The 25,248-nt window shown below is 40.4% G+C and overlaps 1 protein-coding gene across 1 annotated transcript in view; it reads left to right on the top strand.

The window, feature by feature from the left end:
• The window catches only part of elna (elastin a), a 34,972-nt gene that overhangs the window by 7,721 nt on the left and 2,003 nt on the right, over positions 1–25,248 (top strand). Inside the window, exons 2-28 of the mRNA XM_069690845.1 lie at positions 2,371–2,439; positions 3,207–3,254; positions 4,401–4,496; positions 4,730–4,756; positions 15,949–16,053; positions 16,153–16,224; positions 16,739–16,768; positions 18,243–18,305; positions 18,656–18,730; positions 19,763–19,810; positions 19,921–19,983; positions 20,371–20,406; positions 20,504–20,580; positions 21,257–21,296; positions 21,389–21,475; positions 21,561–21,611; positions 21,729–21,809; positions 22,185–22,217; positions 22,395–22,634; positions 22,761–22,895; positions 23,013–23,162; positions 23,669–23,776; positions 23,858–23,941; positions 24,054–24,086; positions 24,231–24,335; positions 24,447–24,485; positions 25,045–25,164. Coding sequence (XP_069546946.1) covers positions 2,371–2,439; positions 3,207–3,254; positions 4,401–4,496; positions 4,730–4,756; positions 15,949–16,053; positions 16,153–16,224; positions 16,739–16,768; positions 18,243–18,305; positions 18,656–18,730; positions 19,763–19,810; positions 19,921–19,983; positions 20,371–20,406; positions 20,504–20,580; positions 21,257–21,296; positions 21,389–21,475; positions 21,561–21,611; positions 21,729–21,809; positions 22,185–22,217; positions 22,395–22,634; positions 22,761–22,895; positions 23,013–23,162; positions 23,669–23,776; positions 23,858–23,941; positions 24,054–24,086; positions 24,231–24,335; positions 24,447–24,485; positions 25,045–25,164 — 2,115 coding nt within the window. The remainder of the gene's footprint in view (positions 1–2,370; positions 2,440–3,206; positions 3,255–4,400; positions 4,497–4,729; positions 4,757–15,948; positions 16,054–16,152; positions 16,225–16,738; positions 16,769–18,242; positions 18,306–18,655; positions 18,731–19,762; positions 19,811–19,920; positions 19,984–20,370; positions 20,407–20,503; positions 20,581–21,256; positions 21,297–21,388; positions 21,476–21,560; positions 21,612–21,728; positions 21,810–22,184; positions 22,218–22,394; positions 22,635–22,760; positions 22,896–23,012; positions 23,163–23,668; positions 23,777–23,857; positions 23,942–24,053; positions 24,087–24,230; positions 24,336–24,446; positions 24,486–25,044; positions 25,165–25,248) is intronic.

Genomic DNA, 25,248 nt, shown 5'->3' with positions numbered 1-25,248 from the left:
AAGTGGACCGGTGATAAATTAAAATCACCGTCAGGATTCCTGTGAGTGCATGCACATCATCACTCTCTTAATCACTGAGAACAGCAGTAATGGACAAAATTACTGAGTGCAGCCAATTCAGGTTGCAACAGTCAGTCATTTAACAGATCGCAAGAAGGCATATTTCTTACTGGAGCCTTTTGCAAGCAATGATTTATTGAGACTTCCCTGACTTCCTTTTTCATATTGTTTGTCTTAACAAGTTATAAATTGTTCACATTTCTTTCTATGTTCCAGTGGAGAGATAATATGCCCAGAGCAGCCTTTTACACATAAGGTTATATTTGACATTTTTACTTTCTCATCTTTGTTTAAAATCAAATCACTAATTTAGGTCTCTATGTAGTTATAGATGCTTAAATCCTCTTTTGCGTGGGTATTTTTTTTTTTTTATTTTTTTTCAACATATAACAAACACTCGGGGCAAACTTGACTGGAGTCAACTGTGAAGTAGAATCGCCTGATGCCTTGTGCTCTACAAGTTTATCTTGTCTTCACACACATTCCAGCGACCGGGCTGAGTTCACGAGGAATGTAAGCGCATGACGATGACGATAATTAAGACAATCATCAAGAAATGTTGAAATTTTTTGAGGTAGGTAAGGTCACTTGGCAGAGCTCAGTTTGTGCCTTATTTGGATGCATGGTTTTAGTGAACCTAATGCACTCTGTAAAAAGCACAGTAGCATGATGGGACTCTAAGCGAAAGGAAAAGTGGAGCAGACACAGTCCCTCTTGCCTTGCTTGAAATGCAGAGACAGGAAATCCTCCCTTTGATTTTAAAATGAGGGAGCAGAAATGAGAACAATCCCTCTGCACCCGTCGTGTGGTCCCTGCACCTGAGATCTCTGCCAGGGACCCGGTGGCCCGGGCAAACTGACACACATACAAATAAACTCAAACATATGGACACATACTGTACATTACTTGTATTGACTTAGCTGTTTCGTAATCAAATACACAACCCTGGACATTATTACTTATTCCTCATCTTTGTTTAAGCTTGCAGGATTTTCAGTTTTCTTCAGGCAGTATTACACAAGGCCAGACCTCAAGAAACCATGAAGAAATTCAATCAGTTCGACCATTGTCCAGCTCCATTTCCAGTTAGGAGGAGTTACAAGGCAAACTATCTAATGTATTTGTTCATGGAGCCATATTTGGTCCAAAGATGCAGTTGCCACCATAATTCTTCCCATTTACACTGCAGCATGAAATTGGCAAATTCTCTTTGGCATAATTCTATTATTTTGGCCAAAATCAGCTCATTAGTGAACAGGTTAAAGTCCCCTTCAATGAAGTGGAGCAATATGCGGCATACTCAATAAACTGCATAAATATTTTACTTTTTGGCACTTTTCAGTGTCATGTGTCATGAATTTTCATTCAACCAGATTGGACAGTAATACCTTGTAATGTTCTTCCCCTAATGGCCACAGTCAGTGGACAGAACTGAAAGCCCAGTGTTCACACAGTATTCTCTCATAAACACCTTTGACATGTGGTTTTAAAGGAATTGGACTCCCAACACATGTAAAAGCCATTAAAGATAATGATTGTAGTCTTCCAGCCCTATTCTCTCATTTACATTGTTTTAATGAAATAAACCCTGCTTTTCCCTCAAAAAATATATAATTTTGGCCTTAGCTCACTGGTCCCGTTGGATTTAGCTGTTAGTCTCCCAGAACAACTGGAGTCGTTTTTTTTTTTGTGTGTTTTTTTTAATCCTCCCTTTTTTTTTTTTTTTTTTTTTTTATTTCTGTTGTTTTTCCTTGCACACATGAGGCCACCATGTCTGGGATCCAGAACGACCATCTCAGGAGTTACTCTGGGTTGCAGCCAGAAATCAGCCGAGAAACAAGGCCGGGGGATATAGGTGGGGGTCCACAGTGTTGTAGCAGTTTTCTGAAAGAAAGTTTTCCAACTGCAGTACCTCATCAGTATGAAAAAAACAATTTGAATTTACTCCTCATCAAACCTGTAAAGTTTTTAAGTTTTTCTTTTTTTCTACTTTGGCTTTGGCTCTAGCTGGAGCTGCTATGCTCACGTTTCATCGTGCGCCCCCATCGCTGCTACGACATGGGGCAGATGTGTACAGAAAAGACAGATTTCAGATTTGCTGTCTGGGTCACAGATGATGAATGTGTTTGAGAATATTTGTCTAATAAATGGGGTCATTGTTTAGAAATGCTGTTTCAAACATTGTGGTATTAAAAAAAAAAAAAAAAAAAAGGGGGAGAAAAACCTGATTGCCTTTTGGCTGTGTTTCTAGCTCGTTATACGTGTTGCTGATAGAGAATGACCTTTTGCTTTTTCTGATTTGTGTTCCAGGTGTGTATGTACCACCTGGTGCTGGGTTTGGACCAGGAGGTGCTGGACCAGGAGCTGGATACTATCCAGGTAACAGAGCATCCACTGACTGTCTGGACAGTTTTTAATAAACATGATCCAGATCACAGCCACAACAAAGTCTGTTTGTTCTTAGCAAAGGTATAACGAGTAAATTAAAGAGAGCAGAAGTTTTACTAAAAATAAATAATAGTATAAAAACTGAATTTTAACCTGACATAGAACTCTAAATAAAACATACTTATAATAATATTTAAAATTAGTTACACCTCAAAAAACAGGGAAGAATAGATTAAGAAATAATAAACTATATAAAAAACAAACACAGCTGCTTTGATCGGATGAAATGGACACCTTAAGGGTCACAAGACTTTAATGATTCAAATGGTCACACAGGTAATATGCTTATTCTTTAACGAAACCCTGAAACTTTGTATTTTCTTCATGTTAAGAGTGGCATTCATAGAAAGATCAATTCAATAAACTCACATACACAACAAAATATTAACTTTGTTGAAGGGATTATTGTTAAATCAGAATATTGTGACTGCTCCCTGTGTATTGTAAACTATATAGTAGCTTAAAACATATCTCTTTGCTAACTAAAATGGAAAACAGCATTGTTGTTCACTGTAATGTAACATGTAGAACATGGCACAAGAGGCCATAAGAAACTCTCCTACTGTCCTGAGAGTAAGTCAGACGAACGTCAGCTAGTGTGATGAGGAATTACAGGGCTAGAAACTGTCCATTACCTTTTGACATGTAGGCTTGCGTATACTATAAATCAATGGTCTGTATGACTGCTGTTTTACTAGGGTCTGCTGGAGGAGTCCCTGCGGGCTATAAACCAGCTAAAGCTGCAGGTGAGTACAAGGGACTTTTGATTTATGATTTTTCCCTAAATATAAGAATATGTTTTTAACAATTGCATCTGGAATATCATGAATCGGTGCTTGCACAGCTGTATCAGGGATTTGGACATAAGAAACTAAAATATACAAAAAAAGAAACCTGTTTCTATATAATGTTACCTATTGTAAAATATTTTGTTTCAGTTTTTAGCCTCATCATGACCTGATACCATATTTCTGAATGGATCAAAGGGATTTTACAATCCAAATGTTTGGTTTAAATCATTGTCATTGTCATAATGCATTATGTTGATATTCTATTTAACATTATTCTCGGACATGTTGCTTTCTCAGATTTATGATTCTCCAAATGGCTATAGCCTCAATGGGGCATTATGCACAGCCTTAGATATTCTATCTGGTGTTTCTCATTTCACACATTTATGGCAGATACCCTCCGCTCTGCACACACAGACCACTTTAGCAACAGGTCACCAACCGTATGCAGCATCTTGGCATGGCTTTAGCTCCCATTTGCTGAACAACTTTGGCCCTGTACACCTTTTTTTTTCCGGCTACGGGTACTAAAGCCATTCCTGCAGGAAGAGCCGGTGTGACGTGGCATTTGAACTGTGACATTTATATACACTATTTGAGGATTACGGACACATTTAAGTGAGAGCATCAAACACTTGTAACATTTCTGCTTTATACAACAGCAACCAGAAACAAGTTGCTGCTCTAAAGTGAAATGACCCTGTCAACAGTCAGCGTTGGTTTGGTCAGATCAGGGGAAACACATGGCGAGACTTCCCTGTCACACCACCGCAACCAAAGAAGCATTAAATGAAGGGATATTGTTGTGGCAGTAAACAATGTGTTTGGGGCCAACCACTGTTGTTAAGGCAGTTTATTGGAAACAATTTGAGGTTTGGAAAGCTAAAGCTGTCAAACATTTCTTTCACACAAAGTCGTTGATCAGTAATAATGATGTCTGTGATCTTAACAATGAGCTGTAGATAATAATGATGAGGACATGACGACATGACATGAACATTGGTTGCAGATGATGAAGATAATTTTTTTTTTTTTTTAACAATAATGAATACGACAGTACTGTTCATGGGCCCATCTGTCTCTGTCCGACCCCGACGATAGGAGGTTATGGAGCTGGAGGCCGAGGTGTGGGCCCAGGGGGTCTGGTGCCGGGAGGAGTTGGAGCTGGTGGACTGGGCATTGGAGGACTGCCAGCAGGTATGAAGATAGAAAAACACCTTGCAGAGCACTTCATTTCTTTAGTAGATTCAATCCGTGCTGTTTAGAGGAGCTGCTGTCATGACCCAGATATGACAAACATATGTAGCTATTTTACAATATAAAGTTGCAAACATGATAAAACAATACCCGTAACAGGGGAACATTTTAATCTTGACCAACTTAAAATATTTTCACAGTCTTCGCATACTTTGCTTGTTTTCACCCAACAGGACAAGGTGGAAAGGGCCCTAAACCAGGTAAGTTGGAACATTTACAAATGTTACCGTGTTTTGTGGAAAGTAATACAATGCATAGGCTTTATAATGAATGTACCTATATCCGAATAGATCCAAATTGTAATGTGGAAAAAAATAACAATTCACACTTTTCTGAAATGCTTTGAAGATGTAGACACAACCTCGTGTTCTTGCTCAGTTTACATTATTCAGTAACAGCTGCGAAGCAATATTTTAATAGAGGTATTTTACAACATGGAAAATTCCTCTGCATTACAGCTACTGTTGGAGTGCCTTGAAAGGAAGGAAATATAATGTGTGGCTACGGGATGGATTAATTCGTTTAATGTATAGACCACATTACGTTCACACGCCATCAGAATAGGCAGACTGGGCATAGATGCAGGGCCATGGCTGAAGATACATGGTCTTTTGATTGATCGTTGCCAGGTTTTTCTTATCGCCCCTGTGTTTTTATCAGCGTTTGTTTCCACTGGCTTGGCAGCGGTTTGAGGCGTCCTGATTGGGTGGGACCATGCATATATTCCACCACTCCTGCACCTCTTCTGTATTAAGAGTATAAGGAGTGATGATTGGCAGAGTGCAAACAGCCACCAACGCCTGCCAAACAATGGTGCCAGAGCACTTATTCATGTTATTGTAATGTAGGCCCCTTACAATATCTGGAAACCTCCGTGTTGAAATTTACCACGGCCCCTCTCTCAGATACTGTACAGTAAATATTTTCCTTTGTTGTATTTTAGTCTACGACACATTGGTGCTCTAGCAATGTTTAGCTATCGTTTAATTTTCCTAAGCACTGCTGATACAATCTCAGCCTACCTCTGTGTTTAGAAAGATAAGGAACCAAGCAACCGTCTTATAGTACTGATAACACATGGAGCGGGTTACCGGGGTGCCACGCCTCTGCCCTCTAACAGGAGTTGCCGGAGAACCATTTTGTGACAATGACCTAATGTCCAGTATTTGGTGGAAGTTGATTTTGGCTGGAAACAGCAGAGCATTACTTGGGAAATATTATCCCTAGCTTTTGTATGCATTTGAGTTCTCCATCTCCCCCAGGTGTACACAGTAGAAATTCAATTGGGAAAAAAAAAGGAAACAAACAATGTTAAAAACAGCTCCTTGTGTGTGTGTGTGTGTGTGTGTGTGTGTGTGTGTGTGTGTGTGTGTGTGTGTGTGTGTGTGTGTGTGTGTGTGTGTGTGTGTGTGTGTTTTTTAATCAGAGAAATTTGGGTCTCTGTGCTCCCATTTATAATCAATACTGATCTCTGGCGTATGGAAAAAAAAACTCAGCTGATGGTCAACTCAGGCAATTTTCTTTAATGAAAGGAGATTTGAATTAACAGAAGAGTTGTAATATGTTCCGCTTCATAGTTGTCTAGTAATCTTTGAAGGTTGGTTTCTATCATCTGTGCTTTCCAGTCCATCAGCAGAATATTGCCTGAAGCTATCCAGATCTGGATACAATAACTTCCTCGGTACCGTACAAGTATGAAGTTTCCATTAATATACAAGTGAACAACTACAGTTCACCTGTAGGTAAGGCAGGTTGAGACCATCACACAGGTCTGTTTGGCTTGTGCTACAGAGAACCTGCCAAAAGAAATTATATTCTACCAGCAAATGAAAAATAGTTTACCCTGTTTAATTAACCTTTAATATTAAAGAATAATTTTTTTTCTTAAGAGTCACAAATGTAGATGCATACTCACATAAATTACAAGATCTACCATTTATTCTTAATGTGGAAATCGAGCAGTGACATTGCATTCCACAGACATGCACCTTGCCGGGCCAGTAATGGAGAACAGCAGCTGGCTATGTCAGTAGCGTGACTGTAGTGAATTGCAGCATTGCTCATGCAAGGCCTTGTAAATGTTATACTAATTGTGAAGCCTGTCAGCATCCAGCTTTGACAATACGCTGAAAGAAAAAGGAACTTTCTCCTTACGAACAGCTGTTGGACACCGTCTCTTTTCCTGCTGTGCCTTAAGCAAAGGTGGATTCAATCCTCGTGCTATGATTGCTAAAACTTGGCTTTCGTACGCTAGCCTCTTGTCACTTTCAGGCAGTGTGAAATCATTTAACAAGAAACATTGAGGTTACTGTTTTTGCTGCTGATGTAGTTTCATACCATTACAATGGTCTGTTTTGGGTTGTGAAAGTATGCGTCAGTATGTGTCTGTACTTTGTTTTCAGTCCACTCTCCAAGAGCGATACAAATTAAAAATGATGGACAACATGTTGTCTGTTTCCCTTTCTAACATGGCCGAAAACTGACTACAGCAACATCACAAAACACTACATCAGTCTTAGAGCAATCCAAACTTACATGTGCAAACACAATCTGCAAGAGGTTTTATTTCACATTTCTCTGCATAGATTTCAGATATCACAAAGTAGATGGGTGAAACACTGAAGTCATCATTGTGTTTCTAATATGTTGTCCATCCCTATTATTGATGGGAGTCTTCAAGTCTACACATTAGAACCATCTCTCATCATTGTTTTGGGAACGACTAACCAGTTGTTGTTTTTTTTTAATCAGTGTCCGGGCGCAAAAAGAGTTTTATCGGTTGGTGTGAGAAAATAGTGATGACTAAAGGAAAGAAACAGAAGGCTGTCTGACACTGGGTTGTGAAGGTCTTCCCTCGAGTTGGCATCAGCAGCAGCTGTTGATAGTCCAATAGTAGTTCAACAAAGCTGACCCTCAATGCTGCTGTCCACGGCCACTTTATATACACTGGGTCTTCGAGATAGCTCTACTCACCAGATACAATGAAGATATTTCTTTATTATGAGACTGGTAATATGAGCCCACTGTTCAATCTCAGCATTATGATGAAATCTTAGTGCAATATAACTCAGCACCGCAATTTGCATCCTCCAAAATGACTTCATTAAGGTAGGATTTATTGCAGAGCTGCTTATTACTACTAGACTGCATTAGTTGAAGAAAAGTGTACTGATTGAATTGGCAGCTGAGTGTCTAGTCTTCACTTAATATCTCTCCCATATTTTGGCTCTTCATTGCCACTGATTAAACACAACAATGCAAACTATGGGAACAATATTGAAAATAGTCCCAGCAATTATGTGTAAGATACAATCATGCTAAGTAAATTGCAGTACATGTAATTCTTGATGATGTATTGCATCGGTCAAAGCAGAAGCATGTTTTTGTGAATTATTTTTAAAAGACTTCTGAAATCTAGAATTAATATGGCCTCTGAGACAGCAGGGGAACTTGCAGTATACCTAAGAGCTGTAACTGCTTTTATGCTTTTAATGCTGGTGTTTGAAAAATGACTCCTGTGCAGTTACCAGGAAAATGTGTTATTTCTACACACTCTCACCCATTTCAAACTATATCATTTTAATGCTTCATATTTCTAGTGTTCAAAATGCATGGTCCCTCAGTACACCTGATTATTTTGGTTCACCTTCAAGCTCTCTGGTTCACATCAAGGTCATTGTTTAAAGAGGCACCTAGTGAACCTGTCTGGAAAGATACTGTGGACGTAGGGAGGACAGACAAGAGAGGGTGAAGAGAGGAGGACGGAAAGAACCAATAACTCTTGTGAACATGCCGTATATATGTCATATGCATGGGCCACATCTCACCAACACACACAGAGCTACTCTATGCACATTCGCTCACTGAACACACATCCTTAGAGGGCTTGCTGAAGGAAAGGAGACTGATAGATTGAGGTGAGGATGAAAGTGTTTAGCCAAAAGGAGATGAGCTCCGAGGAGGTTTAGTCTCCTGGAACACATGTGCTTTTCATCACTGCAGCTCAGACCTGTCCTCTCCACTGTCAGAGACCGAAAGCATCTGTATGAGAATGTGCATGACCATGAGTGTATGTAAATATGTTTATACTCTTCGTACGTAGACAATTACAAATGTGACCACACGTGTGCCCCCTCAAAGACACGCACATGCACAAATACAGAGTTTGAATCATGACTTTGGTTTGGCGACTCACAGTATCCCCTCCAGCACAGAGACATACACAGACACACTCGCTCATCCAGACATGAAATGAAAGATGGCCATTTGCTCTCTTCTTACCTTACTGTCTTTCCTCTTAGTCTCCTTAATCTGTCCTACAGTCTCTGTCAAGCTTTCAAGATCTTGGAACTGGAACTGTCCATGTTCATTTTCTCTCTAATTTATCTCAAGATTTGAATTGATATTGCAAAGCAAGGTAAAGATAGGGTCTTTATTAGTTTTTAATGGTGCCTACTCAGTCAAGCACGCCACAGATTACGGCAAAGGGAACAGGCCCGCTTCATCCACCACACGCACACGCACACGCACACGCACACGCACACGCACACGCACACGCACACACCCACACACCCACACACACGTTCAAACTTTCTTTCCCACTCTGACTGCATAACATCTCCCCAGTCTTTCACAAATATGTTCTGTGTCGTAATTGCACGGTTGTTTTCTCATGATCATGTTACTACCAATGTAATTTTCCGTGTTCACTGTGTTTTGTTGATGAACCATCCCTTGGCATGCTCTCACCTCTGTTCCCTTTGCCAGTGTTCTAAAGTTTTGATAGCCTGTTTTGTAGATTTGTGGCAGAGTTAACAGCTACAACTGCTGTTTGTTGCGTTTGAAGACTTTAGAGGTGCATTTGCAGAAGATTATTAATTATGCAAGTTGATTGTGTGTTCCACATTTGGCTGATAGAGCTAAGTGTTACAGATGTAAAGCATTGCTTTAAGTTGTGATGCACCTTAAAACAACACTTGAAATGCAGTGTAATTTTAAGTAGTCACTCTCAAAGGGTTCCTTAGTAAATAATTCAGTCTTGTGTTACTTTCCATAGTAAATCTTGGGTTGCCACTGCAGTTTTACATATCCATTTAAAATACTTGCATTTTGAAATGATGTGACTCACTGAAATGATCTCACCTCAGTAAAATGTCTCTTGGATTGCATGCTTATCAGGCCCCGTGCTAGACTAAATGACCTGTGAAGATAAATGGTTTTTAAATGACTTCAGCTTTGGCCCTTCAGGCCTCATAGGTATCCTGAGTTAGTCCATGTGGCAATATCTCTACATGCTTGTAATATACAATTTGGTAAACAGATTTTCACTGTCTATGGAACAATTTATCTCCTCTTGATTGTTTTCCTTTGTACAATATCCCAGATATATGTCATAGTAAAATACCTCACATGGCTGCACCATGATTGCAGCCTTGATGATGACAGAGGAACTTGGAAAATGCTTTTGAGTCTTACTCAAGGAATCTAACATCAATGTTTCAATTCGCATGTTTTGAGTCGAGCCGACCTGTCGAACACTAGTCTCGTTTCTCAACCCTGAGTTGTCAGAAAAGTATTCATTGGAATGGCAGTCAGATGCATGTGTGGACCATCTGGGAGAGGAAATGCACTTGGCCAACTTTACATACCATGGCCACAGGCTGCATTTGTTGACTGGTTTTCTCACCTCACACATAATTTGCACAATTGGACCACACTGGTCAGAAATGAGCAATGTTTCAAAGTTATATTCTCTGTGCACATGTACTCCGTGTACTGCTGTATATTCTTATGCTTGCAGTGTGTTTCTGCCTTGCCTGCATGTCTTTACAGTACCTTCTGTGAGTGTCTGCTCCAAGCTAAAATGGGCGATGGTATGAACTGGGGGGGGGGGTTTAGGGATACTCTTCAGACATATTCAGGGGATCAGTGTTGGCAGAGCAACTGTGGCATTCCTCTACACAGTAGAATTACAGGGGCTCTCAACTCTCACAGAAACAGGAAACGGCAGAAACATTGGGTCAGCTTGAAAGCTTATAGCGTACCATGTTCTGCTCTGTATGGCTTGTAGCATAAACAATGACATCAGAGACTCGGTGGATATGGTGTAACGTGTGGTGTACAAATTAACACTGTTTGAATTAAGAGACAGGAATAATGGTCTTTGGACAGATGTGTTTGAAATAAGGCATGCATTTGTGGAGGTGAGAGACTTTCAAAGACTCAGGCTGGTGAGGTCAGACAGAAATGGACGTCACTGGGCATAGCAGCCTGCTTTGTCTGTAATCCAACGTGTAATGATGACTTTTACAGTTGCTGTTAATTTGGAGCCATTTTTAAGAATTGCTCAGCGGCCCAAAGATGATGTATTTGTTGTGATGCCGAAGTGTGTGGGTTGGTGAGACTCTCCAAAGATTGCCAAAGTTGCTTCACCAATGTAAGTACCTACCACATGATGAAACAAAGCACTTTCTCTTTTTTACTCTGATGCAAAAGTCCCCTATAAAATTACAAAATGATCACCCATACCAAGTGACTCATGACTAACTACTCTAACGAAGCAGCTTTATTACACGAATTCTGACCTGGGTGCTGTCCCAAAAGCAAAGCCGTTAGAGAATGAGGCAACCTTTCTCCGTTTGTCTCTCGGAGCACTGACAGTTTTGTACTCGGGGTCATTTGGCATAAAGGGAGGCTCAGGCTTTGGGACCTCTCATTGATCGTGTCAATGACTCCATGGAAAAGGAAAGCAAAAACAATAAAAGGCTTGCCGCCAAAGTTGGCTGGCTCGCACCAGCCAGCCAGGGAAAGAGTTTATGTGTAGCGGTGTGACTGTGAATGCTTAATTAGTCCAGCATGTGCCTATTCCTGCTTCTCACCGCTCGGTGCCCATGACTGACAGCACACCAAACCTTGAAGTGACAAGGAACAGGGGAGGTCACAGGAGAGGTGGGGGAGAGGAAACAAGGGGAACTTCACTGTGTCCACGTGTCTCACGCGATCTGGAATCACTACAGCACCTCACATCATTCTTTCTTCATCCAACTTGTCCTACGTCACCTTGTAAGAACGCAATCTATCCACCAACTTGGGAGTGAAACAGTGTGATAATTTGATACTGATAAAAAAATCTGGTGTGACATGATGATGGGCTTTGCTTTCAAGGTGAACATTTCTGAAACCACAGCTGAAGAACAGAATCTGCCCATCGGTCACAGTAAAATGAGGATTGTCTTGGGATCTCCAGAGATCTATCGAAGATGACGTTCATCTTCAGGGAGATTTTCCATCACATTACAGGAAATGGCGGTATCTATATTACCATAACATTCTTCTGTTCTTCTTGCAACTACCCTACTTTTTGTTTGTGATTTCTCTCTAGCCCAATGTTTAGCTGAACACTAGACTGTCAATTTATCACTCCTCTGTGAGTCTCCTGTGATTTTTGAATAACTTCACTGTTTTCCGACCCCAGAGATGTACGAGTTGTAATCCTCTCTCCCGGCTTTACGTAAACAAGCATTTGTTCTTAAACTGTGTGCCTGATGAAATATGAGATAAAACAAAAACTACAATGAGAAACAAGTCTTAAAAAATGTCTTTGACATTCCAGAGCTTCAGCTCCGGAGTCTGCTTTCCTCACGTCTGCCGTCAGTTACAGTGGATCTCTGCCATGGAATTCTTCGCTCTCTTAAATTAAACCCTTCACCAGGCCCAGCTGGTTCACAAAGTGGAGAGAAGGGGAGGAAAAACGGAGGACATGGAAAGGAGCAAGCAAATGCTTCTTTCACTTCTCACGTTTGGCTTCCTCTGGTTGCTGCTATTAACGCCTCATGTCTGGTCAGCAAAACCGCTTAGACACCAACTGGAGAGGAAAGAGTGAGAGAAAAGAGGAAAGGATGGCAAAAGAGGGTGGGCAAAAGTAAGAGAAAAAGACTGAGAGCCGAATGGATCGTTTTGATTTATGTCCCTTGTATGCCTCTGGTCCTGAAACAGAATTACCTTACCTAACCTCAATGAAGAATGAGCAAGCTGCTTCAGTGTAGAGATTGAAACCAGATATTTCTGTTCACACTGGCTCGCATCCATCACTTGTACTGGACCCGACTTTGTGAACATGACTGGTGACTGAAAGAACTGGCCATACTGTCTGGCCAGACTTATTCCAGTGTCAGTCTTCTGTTTAAATAGCAACGTGTGTGACATGGTGCAGCAGGAGGCAATGACTTTGGCTGCCTGTCCCTCGTCACATTTTCATTCCACTGAAAACAAGACTCTTTCTTCGTCGGAGAAGGTCTAGACTTGCATTTACGTGGGTATATATCCTCACTGAGATCATTTTTAAACAAGCCACCACAAATGAATCACTGCTGTTGGGCAATGCTCAGTTATTCACGGGCACACCATCCCGAATTTCACCCATGCAACCTGCTTGTGCACTTGCCTCTGCACTGCTGTGAAAGCTAGTGGTCTTTTCTGAAAGGAAACTAGCTATTCAACCTTGTTTCTGTCACCTTTTTTTTTTTTTTTCCTTTTTTTTTTTTTTTTAAAGAAATCTAAACGGAGGAAACTATGATGCTTTATAGTCTCGCATGACTTGCCGTCCAGTTTCCTTGGCCCTCAGTCCTGCTTCCTGTGTGGTATTAATTTTCTGTCCCATCTTTTATTTAGAGTATTAACCTTTGGTAGCATTGTTTTGTCCAAGGTCCAAAGGCAGCTGTAGACTCATGTGGCTCGAGGGTCTCTGAGAAAATGAGGCCCTCCCATTTAGTGTACAGCAATCCTTCAGCTTGTCAGCAATCAAATAAATACTGGGACCAGAACCAAAGAAAAGTGATGATTTGATATCAGGGACTTGGTTCAGGCTTTCTATGTGTGATTCATAACAACAAACAATATTGGTGTAGACTTCCAATAATGTGTGAGCTAAAACATGTCTATTTGTGTGAGCTGACATGCTGTAATAATAGTAGTCCAACAAAAGCATGCTTGTTAGAGCTAACAAGATGGTGTAAATATAGCTAAACAGAAAGCTTTTTTACAAAATCTCTGTCCTTCACCTCCCAAATATACAAGCAGTAGATGGATGCCAAGCTGACAAAAGTCCAGATGTCGTTAGCATGTCCTCTCTCTTTGACCCTGAAAATACTCAACCTATCTTTTACTTGAGAGTTTTATTTGCCCAGTGTCTAGTGATGGCAGAACTATAGTAAAATAACGTTTATTGTCCTACTTGTCTAAACCCTGTGTCTGCCCAAGGCCTGCACTTATGGTCAGACACACACACACGCACACACGGACACACGCGCGCACACCTGCATCTTAGCTCCTGATCTCAAATCAGAGAGTTCAGCTCAACGTGGCAGGTTGTGGTCAACCCTGAGCACGACTGCCAGATCCAGGTCAGGCCACGCACATGTGAGTGCAGGTGGGCCAGATGATGGATGAATAAGCTAAAAGTCTCCCCAGTTCTGCCTGTCTTCACTCTCTCTGCAGGTTTTTCTTCCACTGACACACTTAATCGCTCTGTTGCAAAGTGTGCTGTATTTTTCCAGGACTCACTGACAAACACATACACCTCAGACTGGCCAATGAGACATTTTCTGATCTGGGGGCTAAACCAGACAGTAAAGTTTTGGCCAGACTTTAAGGGTTTAAGGCATCAGTAATGTTCCATACATCTTGAAAATCTTGTTTTGTGTCAATTCTTTTTATGGGACGAGGTGCTCGTGGATAAAAATGAGGTAGACTCCTCAAGTCAGCATGAGACACTGGAAAAGGGGATGTACATGAGCTGGATTTATTCAAAAATGTATTGTTTTTGTTATTACTTTGAGGTGCATTTAAGGATAGATGAGCGATCGAGAAGAATGAAGCCGAAAGGCTTGAAGGAGATGGATTATCTCAAAGACGCTTCGCTTAATGCCTGGGCTCATGTTGCATGCTCGGTCCGTTTGCCAAGCCCTTGGTGAGGCAAGTGCCCACATTTGTTTTGATTAGGTCATGAAACTTCACACCACATTTTTCTCCGTCTCTCCCAACACATTCTTCCTCCTCGTCAGTATCACTACCTGCACCCTGCAGTTTGCTGAACCGAGTCCAGACTCTCACCCTTCACTCAGATATCTCTCTCTGTCTCTCTTCCGTGTTCAACTTCTTTCCCATGCTTAGTTCTTCTCACCCCAGATTGTTTTGGCTTCCAAGTATTGATGAAAATAAATTCCTTGGTGGACTAGCTTGTTGGCAGCATGCAAATTTCCTCTGCTTTCAAAAACAGTCATTACTCCAACCTGTTTGTCTCCGATTGGAGAACTTGTTCAACTCACAGCTTCTTTTAATTCAGCTCTGAGAAATGCAACTCTGACAGTAATGTTCCTCACATGTTGTTGTTTTTTTTCTTCTTTTTTTTTCTCATGTTCTAAAACATACGTTCCCATATGTTAGCCCTAGAAAATAGGCATTTATAACTTTGGCACTAATCTGGAGATGCTTAAGGTCAACTTAATGTAGATGTGAGTAATACCACACCTTTATTGTTTCTTCTTTGCTTCTTTAAGTATTTCACTTATACTGTTTTGTAATGTGTAACATGAAAGTTAGGCATGATATTTCTTAACGTATTAAATCCCCTTTTAATTTTAATTGTGACATGTTGCTCTTAAAGGAAGGTGGCCTTGGTCTTCTAGTTCATAGCAGCCATTGAACCCAAGCAGTGTAAGCCTTTTGTTTAGAAGTCTTCTCCAATTTAGAGTTTTCTAATATCACTTATCGTTACGTATGTTTTAAGATGTTCTTTTTCCATTACCTTACATTCTTCTCACATTTTTGTTCTTGTCAGCAATCAGAAACCCAACCTGGGATGACTTTATTTATCCGTCAAGTGAAGCCAAAAGCTTTTGCCGGCCATTGATGAGTTCGGGGATTTTGGTCTTAAACAGGACACACTACTCCAGTGTTTGGAAGTATATCCTGGAAGAGACCTGTTTTTAATGTTATTTCTATCATGTATCTTGGTCAGTAAGGGTCAAATCGGTCCACTGTGCCCACAGTACAGTCCTTGGCTCTAGAAACATACATATAAGTGTTTTCAATCAAATTTAATTAACCCACAGGATAGTGTGTCTTTTGCCAATTCATTTATTTTTGAATGTACAGTATGCAGTACTTGCAGGTCCTGAAAGTTTTGATGAAAGATTGAGTGATTGCTTTTTTTTCTCTTGAAAGATAATTACTGCTGGATAAACCACAAATAACTCATTGTCGCCTCAGTGAGGAAAACTGTTTCTTTTCAATGACTCCACTCACCCCTATCTATAGTTTGTGGTACCATACACTTTATTTTGTTTCTGTCTTCTCTTTTCTGCTGCCTTGCTATCATCTTTTCCCTCTTCAGGTTACTATGGCAATCTAGGAGTCGGAGGTTTTGGAGCTGGAGGCCTGGGTGCTGGAGGTCTGGGTGCTGGAGGCCTGGGTGCTGGAGGCCTGGGTGCTGGAGGTGGTGAGTATAATAAGCAAGAACTTTAAACTGGGATTAGTGCTCTGTGTAAGCGTTACACATAGTCAGCATGTTCACTCACCTTTGACCCGTTTCCTTTAGGTGGTTATGGGGGATATGGCGGAGGCACTGGGGGCTTTTTCCCTGGAGCTGGACAGAAAGCTGCCAAAAGAGGTACCGCAGGCGGCAGAAAATGTCTTGATAGAAATGTAACAACAGTTTTCTATGAAAGGAGGGAAGGCTTCAGTTTCAGTTTTTTTTTCATTGCATGTTGCCATACTTAACTTTGCCATACAACACGTATCCTCTCAAATAGTACGTGTTAGTACATAAGTGCAAGTTTTTGAACACGGCATAAGAATGACTGAAGGAGAGTATATAGAGGGAATGACTGCAGCTATCCACGTTAACTGTAATTCTACTGTTTCTATTCTTATTTCATTCAGACTCTGGCGATCATTGGCCATTCTGCTAGTCTTAGGAAGTAATTATTAATAACAACTGGACGAATATTCAGCTTTGTTCTCGCACGGTTTAAGTAGCGTCTGAAATCAGTTGCTTCTATGACATTAAAAAGATGCCGAGACAACAACATAGAAAACAGTCTTCCTAATCGGGTCCCTTGAAGGTTGTTCTAAATCCCTCATGATGACATATACAGCTGAAACTCTATTTGTGCTACTGACAGGTGCAGGAGGGCCTCTGCTACCACAAGGGGGTAAGCGCATTTTTGGCCTTTTGACAGACTACTGTACAGACATCAGACTGTGCTGAATACTGACTGACACATTTTCGAACTTTGAAAGATCTATAGCTTGCATGTTATGAGAAAGCCAAAATGAATGTTTCGCATTAATGTTAACTCAGCATGAAAACACTGTTTGGCAAACACATGTACGTTTTTGTCATGTATTTCTAAACCTTTAACAGTTTGAACCTCAGCAGAGCCCAGCCTGACCCTAGAGTCTGTGCTGTGTAAATGCACATGATTATCTTAAAATTAGGAAGGCTGATTAACTCAGAATTCAGGAGGGCTCAGTCATGGCCAGGACTGTACTCTGGCAAAGAGCCTACTCTTAAGTATGGATTGGCAATGAGAAAACTTCAGTCCCTAGAATCAGTCTGTACTGTTTTCATGACACTCAAAATAACAACCTCTTCCTCTGAAACAGCACAGATAAAAGAAAACATTCCCTTGCCAAATTTTTCCTCACCAAATCTCCCAGACCACATACTTGCAGGCAGTGTGCAATGTCTGTCCGGCAAACTATGGGGAGTCTATGATTAAAAATGAGAAAAAGTTTTAAAAAATAAACAAAAGTGTTTTATCCTGCTGCCAAGCTCCCTTACAAGTGAGGCTGACAGCTCGTTTCCTGCATGAGAGGATTGCCAAAGAAATGAGGCATTTGATGAGGCAAAGAAAATGCCATGCATTCTGACTGCCTTTTCTGATTAGGTCAAAAGTCAGCCGTGTTACTGTTGGTCATGGGGTGGTGACAGATTGGTAGGGCCAGATTAGCTGCTCTCTAATACAAATGACCAGTTGAAATTGGCACAAGCCACAAACTGGCTTCTAGCTGCTTCTCAGTATCACAGGGCCCTCTAGTGGACCACTGGAAGGTTGTCATAACCCTTAATAGTCGTGGAAATTCAAGATGAACAATGATACAACAAAATGTCGTTTATCAGTTTAATAAAACAAGATAATATAAGAGTTGATATAAGAATTACTAAGAATGATTCTTATGATGATCACCAAGAATTCCTAAGTATTAATACAAATGATCAAAGAATCACAAAGAATTATCAAAGAATCCCAGAGTCAATCTAATTCAGCCGAGAGGACAGGCTCATGCACACAGCGTGTGCTTGGTGAGTCTGACAAATCTTACAGATACAGTCACACATTTATCAGGAAACATGGAAATACAACATAGCACAAGGACATCTTCCACTGTGAGTTTGGAATGTTTCCTCCTCACTCGACGCAGCTAAGCAAGCACGTCATACATGAGAGAAGTGCTGGAGATCAGCTGGAAAGTTACAGAGAATCATGATGGCAGATAGGTTATGACATATATAAGGTAATGATTCATTTTGCTCTGACATTTATCACTCTAGTTCCACTAAATGGGACTTTAACCTCCAATCTGAAAATATTCTTCATGTCAGAGCACTTTGTGTATGAACAGGGGCTGGAGGAGCAGGAGGGGGACTTGGAGGCCCTGGAACTGGAGCGTCAGTGCCCGCTGGAGGCAAGACACAAACAACACATAATTCTTCACATTTTCTATTTTATTTTGGATGGATTTAAAAAAAAAAAAAAAAATTAAAAGTATATTTTAAACCCAAATTCCACTGTAGCTGACAAAGAGCCAGTTTGGGCTCATAACACTCCTTTTTATAATGTAATGAAATAAAAACATTTAAAGAGAGATATTTACAGTGTAGCAAGGTCCTTGGGAGTGAGGAATCACAGATACAATTCTTTTGAATTCAGCACCCTTACAAGAAAGATGTGTCGGTGCGTGCGTGCCTTTTGCACATTGTGTATTTGTCATAGTCCTCTCAACGAGCTAAGAAACATTTCATTTTTTTCTTTCAGCACCTGTTATTCCTCAGACGGGCCTTCCAGGAGGGGCGGGTGGCGGTGCAGGAAAGAAAGCTGCCAAAGTGCCAGGTCTCGTAGACTCAACAATAAACTCATGAGGCTGAAGGCCGACAGGATGCAGTTCACTTGGCAGCAAAACCACATCTCATAAATCTTCCCCTGCATTTGGCAGGTGTTTGGTGTGGCTGGAAATATTTAGAACAAAATACACTAATTATTTGCAAAATAATCCAAATGTTTTATTAGTGAATCATAAAGTGGTTCAGGTGTGGCTCTGCAGTTTTTAATATTGTTTTTCTAAATCAGCTTGATCTATATCAATATACTTTTTTTTTTTTTTTTAATCTACAAACCTGCAGGTGAAAGTCCACGTTTACTGTATGTTGCACTTTAAATACAGCAGCAATGATTCAATGAGCTTTACCGAACAAGGAGAAAAAGAAGAAGACGAGGGGAAAAAAAGATATGAGGAAGACCATGTATAACGTATATTACATATATTATTCCAATCTGTGGAAAGTAAATACTATTTCAAGATTTATTCTTGCAATACACTCTGATATGTTCTCCTGAGGACATTTTTGTAGGTATCTTCTGTGCCAGTCATAAAAATACTACAATACTACAAAAGCTTCATAAGAGGATTTCACTCATAATATATAATAGGAACCACAAACTAATTCATAAAACACAGAACTAAGAACTAAGGTACTTTATTAAAGTCCTCATTAAAAAATTACCCCATTACATTTAAAAGAAATTACTTCCCATGTTTTCACTACTTGGATAAATAAGATGAAGGTGAAGTAACATTGTGTGCTGTATGACTCTTTGAATTGTTGAGGTGAAACAAACACAGCAACGCCTCTCCAGATACAGTAAATCATTGTATCAACTACAGAAAGATTATATCCAAAAAATAAGATGACAAGTAGCCAATTATCTTTTCTGCATCCTGTTTGGCTTCATTATGTCAGTTTTTTTGTGGCATTTAATTTTCCAGGTCAACATTGTAATGCATGCCTCAGAAAGAAAGATCCCTCTCAAACATTTCACTTTGAATATAAAAGTCCAGTATTGTGCTCTCATTGACTGCGGCAGGTGTGGGTGTACCTGGACTTTACCAAGGTGGACTGGTGCCAGGACAAGGTTTGTTTCATTCATTCTTTATCTCAGGCAGTATTTACCAGGGCTTTTACAAACAAGCACTGAGCAAGGACTTCATGCAGCTGTTTTCTGTTTGTTTATGGCTCCTTTAGGGTTCGGTGGGCGCGGAGTTCTGCCTGGGGTGGCCACAGGGACCGACCTGAATACCAAATCAAGTAAGAACTATTTTTTTTTACTCGTGGATGCTGGCAGATTTCAAATTTCTTTCATTGGCAGTGAATGCCACACATACGTGGCAGTTATACAAAAGTGACACAATAGAAAAATCTAACGTGCACAATACACACTCTGTATACTCCTTCAGTGGACAATATTAAACATAGATCTTTAGTGGAAGACACACAAAAAGAAAAAACCTTGTAGATGTCAAAGCGTAATTCCATTCAACCACAATGATACGGGAACTATTTCGTTTCAAACCCAGTTTTTTTTTTAGTTTGTTGTTTGCGTTTAAAAGCTGTAACTCTGTTTAAAATTTACACAGAAACAATCTTCTATCTTATTACCTGCGTCTGACTGGAATGTGTTTTTTTCTTATGCAGTTGGAGGGGGAGGGGGTCGAGGAGGCCAAGGCCCTGGTAACTTCAACTATTATTATTGGTTATAGAACAAACAAATGTATTTGGATTTGTAGTATTAGCTTATAAGGATTTAAACACATTTCTCGCGTCACAGGGAGTCGTGGGTATAGTGGATCGTTGCAGCCAGGAGTGTTTCACGGATACCCCCTGAAATCACCCAGAGCGCAAGGTGTGACATGACTCTAAGTGCACAGTACCTGTTTTATTTTGAGGTTGCACTCTTCTGTATATATGATCTGTTATGTTCATTGTTAGTGTTTGAACTGCGAGCTTGCCAACTTACTGATACCACTTCAGCTATACGAAAGCCAGCTGATGACTCTGGTACACTAGATATTTGTACATGAGAATTACTATCTAAACATTGTGTGCTGATTAGTAATTTTTGAATAAGAACTACATTTACGTGTAAAAGCAAAACTGGCTGCACAGGTTCAGCCCCACTGCAAACACAAGGCAAGTGAATGTCCGTGCTGTATTGTCATCTATAAACTTTGCTATTGTGTAAGCCAGCTGTGAGTAAGTGAACAAATTAAAGAAGAGCACAATGAATTAATACGAGACTCTATGGCTCTATGGCTACAAACATGCTGTGAAATTCGGCAATGAAATACTTGGCTTCGATTGCTCCTTGCTTTGATTTTCTAATGTCTTGTTGGGTAAATGTAGTTGTGAAAAGTTATTTTTTTACATTTTACTCTAATTTCGACTCTGGACTCAATCAAGTCAAATTATTGGCACTCTAAACAATTATACTGCAATTAAAAGTATGGGCAATGGTTTAATTTTATTTGAGACATTTTCACACACAGGACTTTCTCAAGAGGTTATTTTTTTCTCTTCAGAGGGCTATGGAACAAAACCTGGAGGTGGCAAACTTCCCTATGGTATACTTTCTTTTTTACATTTTTGTAAAGATTTATCATCCGTTGAAATCCGTCACTTAATGATGTGTCACATTACAAAATATATGTTTCAGGTTATGGGGGCTTTGGTAATGGTGGGGCTGGACTTCCAGGAGGACAAAGTGGCCCTGGGTCAAAGCCTGGATATCCTATTGGAACTGGTGTGTGTTTTCTTTTAAATGTACTGTTAAATTATGTGGAATAAAAAAGACAAAAAAAACAGCCTTTTTTTTTTTCTTTCTTCAGGAGTGGGCCCCGGGGGCATCTCACCTGCTCAGGCTAAAGCTGCCAAATATGGTAACTGATCGCACTGACTGAAGACAATGCTTCTTCATCAAGAAAAACATGACACAAACTGTAAAATATATACAGATCATATTCGTATGTGACTTAGATCTATGCTCCCTGCTGCAGGTCTTGGAGGCGTTGGAGGCGTTGGAGGTGTTGGAGGCGTTGGCAGCGTTGGTGGACTGTATCCAGGACAGGTACCAGGAGGTATGATATCCAGCAAAAGAAATGAAAACATAGTATATCTATAGCCCTGTTAGCAGTCTCATGACTGAGAGAATCATCACACAGCAGAAAATACAATTGTTGGATGGTGGGAAATAAAATGACAAATTTGCTCACCATTGATTCTAACTACAACCTGAACTGGATAAAACTTAATTTGAGGTCCAGTTCTACATAACCCTCTTTTATCCGTCAGTGAAATAGTAACGTCACACAAATATGAGACAATAAACACAAGACTTTGCCATTCCTTGAGCCTCACTAGGATGACTTAACAAAACCAGTACATTTAAATATACTTTAATTGTTAAAATGTAATCATACTGTATGATTTTCTGTCTTTAAATATCTTAACAGCAGGGTATGCTGGGTCCAAGGCTGCTAAGTATGGTAAGAACTTTTGTATTTTTTTATGTATCATGAAAAATATTTAAAATCATACTGTTTACAATATAGAATTAATTATTCTGTAAGTAGCTGAAAAGTTGACCAATGAATATATCTTATGTTGTGTAGAACTTCTCAATTTATATTGACAAATTTGTTCTACTGGTGATTCCTGGACAGGAGTCCCAGGAGGGGTACCGGGAGGATTCCCTGGAGGAGTGCCAGGAGGTGTACCAGGAGGATTCCCTGGAGGAGTGCCAGGAGGTGTACCGGGAGGATTCCCAGGAGGAGTCCCAGGAGGGGTACCTGGAGGATTCCCAGGAGGGGTACCTGGAGGTGCTCCACTTGGAGTACCAGGAGGAGTTCCACAATTACCATTGGGTGGTGGATATTCACCAGCAGCCAAAGCTGCTAAATATGGTATGGTGTAAAAAACTTTATCGAAAACACTTTTTTAACATTATGTGAGCCGATATTTGATAAAACTCGTGATCTCAAAAGTACCTCACAACATTTGATCTTTTCCCCCCACCATATGTAATGAAGGTCTAGGAGGACTGGGAGGGACAGGAGGACAAGGAGGGACAGGAAGACAAGGAGGGGCATTAGGACAAGGAGGGACATTAGGACAAGGAGGGCTTGGTGGAGGATATTCTCCTGCTGCCAAAGCTGCTAAATATGGTATGACCTTTTTTATTTATTTTAATCAAGTGAAAATCTGACTAACTTGAACATGCAGCTAGCTGTCCCTGATAAGGATAATGAAATTAACTTCTTTTTTTTTCCCCACAGGAGTAGGAGCAGGAGGACAAATAGGGACACTAGGACAAGGAGGGCTTGGAGGAGGTGGAGGGCTTGCGGGAGCAGGAGGGCTTGGAGGAGCAGGAGGACTGGCAGGAGCAGGGGGGCTTGGAGGATACGCTGGTGCTGCCAAAGCTGCTAAATATGGTAATAAGAGAATACTATTATCAAATCTCTGAACTTGTTCCTCTGGGTCGATCTGGATTCTTGGCAGAAGTGCTCATTTAAGTGTGAGGTAAAGAACACCGAAGACCAGTCAATAGGCCATGAAAGAAGCCTACAATATATAAAGGGTTTATTTTACAGCTTTGCTCCTTTTAAACACTCAGGCACTGTACAGTCTTGATAACACTCAGACCTGTCCCCTGGTTCCCCCTATTACAGATTTAGTCTCCTGAAGGACACTTGAAAATTTTAGTTTAGTAAAATGGAAGCGATGTTGCAGATATCTGCTTGTTAGGTATGCACAAGAAAAGGGGAAGTCTTACTTCAGCTGCAGGAGCTCATTGTGTTACAAACAAGAGCTGTTCAGGGGAAAATAATAGCATTAAATACTTCTTCTTAAGTGTTCTCAGTACCAGCAAACTCACTCAAGTTGTACTATATTACATCATACAACGAGCTTTATGTGTAAATAGGTTTCTCTTCCACAGGAGTAGCAGGAATAGGAGGAACAGGAGGCCTTGGTGGAGCAGGAGGACTGGGAGGTGGAGGATACCCGGCTGCTGCTGCTGCTGCTGCTGCCAAAGCTGCAAAATACGGTAGAATGTTTTTAGAGAAAACAGTATTGCAGACCAAAGTCTCATGATTACATGATTACATGATTCACTTTTGCATTAAAGGTCAAGGTGGTGCAGGTGTTGGTCCAGGTGGTGGTGGGGGTAGAGGAGGAATTCCCAGCACCTCATTTTTACCAGGATATGGATGTAAGCTTTGACTTTTAATCTATGGAAGCTATATAAGAGATATTCTATTAGTTTTCCCAAATAATAAGATAATTTGTTTAATCTAACCAATTTTTGCCTTGCTCCTGTTCAGCTTTAGCGGCTGGTGCCAAACCTCCTAAATATGGTGAGATTGTGTATTTATCTATTTTATACAGTATATAATGTAGAGCTTATATTTTCTATATATTTTTCATATTTGCATTTAAAGATTTAATTTAGGTTGCTAAAATGATAATGGCGGTAGCTGACAATTTCTGCCAATTGACAGGAGTCCCAGGAGCAGGCCTCGGAGGAGTAGGGGTACCAGGAGGGGTTCCGGGGGGGGTTCCAGGGGGAACAGGACAGGTACTACCTGGCGGTGGTGGCTATGGTGGTAAGTTGTTAAATTCATATTTCAGTTTAGACAAAAAGGGTTTTATACAACAATGTAATTAGTGTAATCTAATAAATTCTCAGTCGCAAACATCATGTGGCCTCCTCACAGGTTATGGAGCTGGTGCTGGAGCCAAACCCCCAAAGTATGGTATGTTTTTGTTTTTTTTCTAACACCTCTTTGACTTATTTGAGCAGTAATCAGAATCACCTTTATGATCTCGGAACCTATGAACATATGTTAATGAGGTGATCATAATGTTTCAGTAGGACAAAGGCCCAATGCTCATGGGCCTGGGGGAGTTGGGGGGACAAAAACAGCAGGACTACATGGTGCTACACAAGCAGTAGGAGCTCTCTGCTGCAAGAGCTACCAAACACTGCAGCAGAAACGAGCATGAAATTATATGAATACTGCACTTTTAAATACATTTTATAAGATATGAAATTATTCTAATGGGAAAGATTCAGTTCTTAAAAATGAATGTAATGTCCTTCTCAAACGTTAATGGCTCAAACATTTAATGTCTTTCTGATTGTTTTAATTCTGTTTGCTGTTGTGTGCAGCACTTTGAACTACAACTTTTGTTGTATTTAAATGTGCATGAATACAATCAACTCCACTTAACTGCTTAGATTTTACTTGCATAGCTTACAATTAGATTTAACAGTAAACTAACGATGCAGCCTGCTCCATTTCTCCTAAATAGGAGTCTCAGGAGGAGCTGGAGCAGGGTTGGGAATTGGAGGTCTAGGGGGAGCAGGAGTTCCTGGTTTAATACCAGGAGTAGGAGGTGGATACTCTGCTGCTGCAAAAGCTGCTAAATATGGTAAGCAAAGTGAGCACATAAATGGGAATATAATTGTGATAGATTTCCAGTAATTACTGAAAACAAAGTGATTTTTTTTTTATT

Source organism: Brachyistius frenatus, unplaced genomic scaffold, assembly GCF_029030835.1.
Source record: "Brachyistius frenatus isolate BFR_SWC_R1_liver_20210118 unplaced genomic scaffold, ASM2903083v1 Contig_1, whole genome shotgun sequence".
NCBI lineage: Eukaryota > Metazoa > Chordata > Actinopteri > Embiotocidae > Brachyistius > Brachyistius frenatus.
This window is presented reverse-complemented; position numbering and strand designations above follow the sequence as displayed.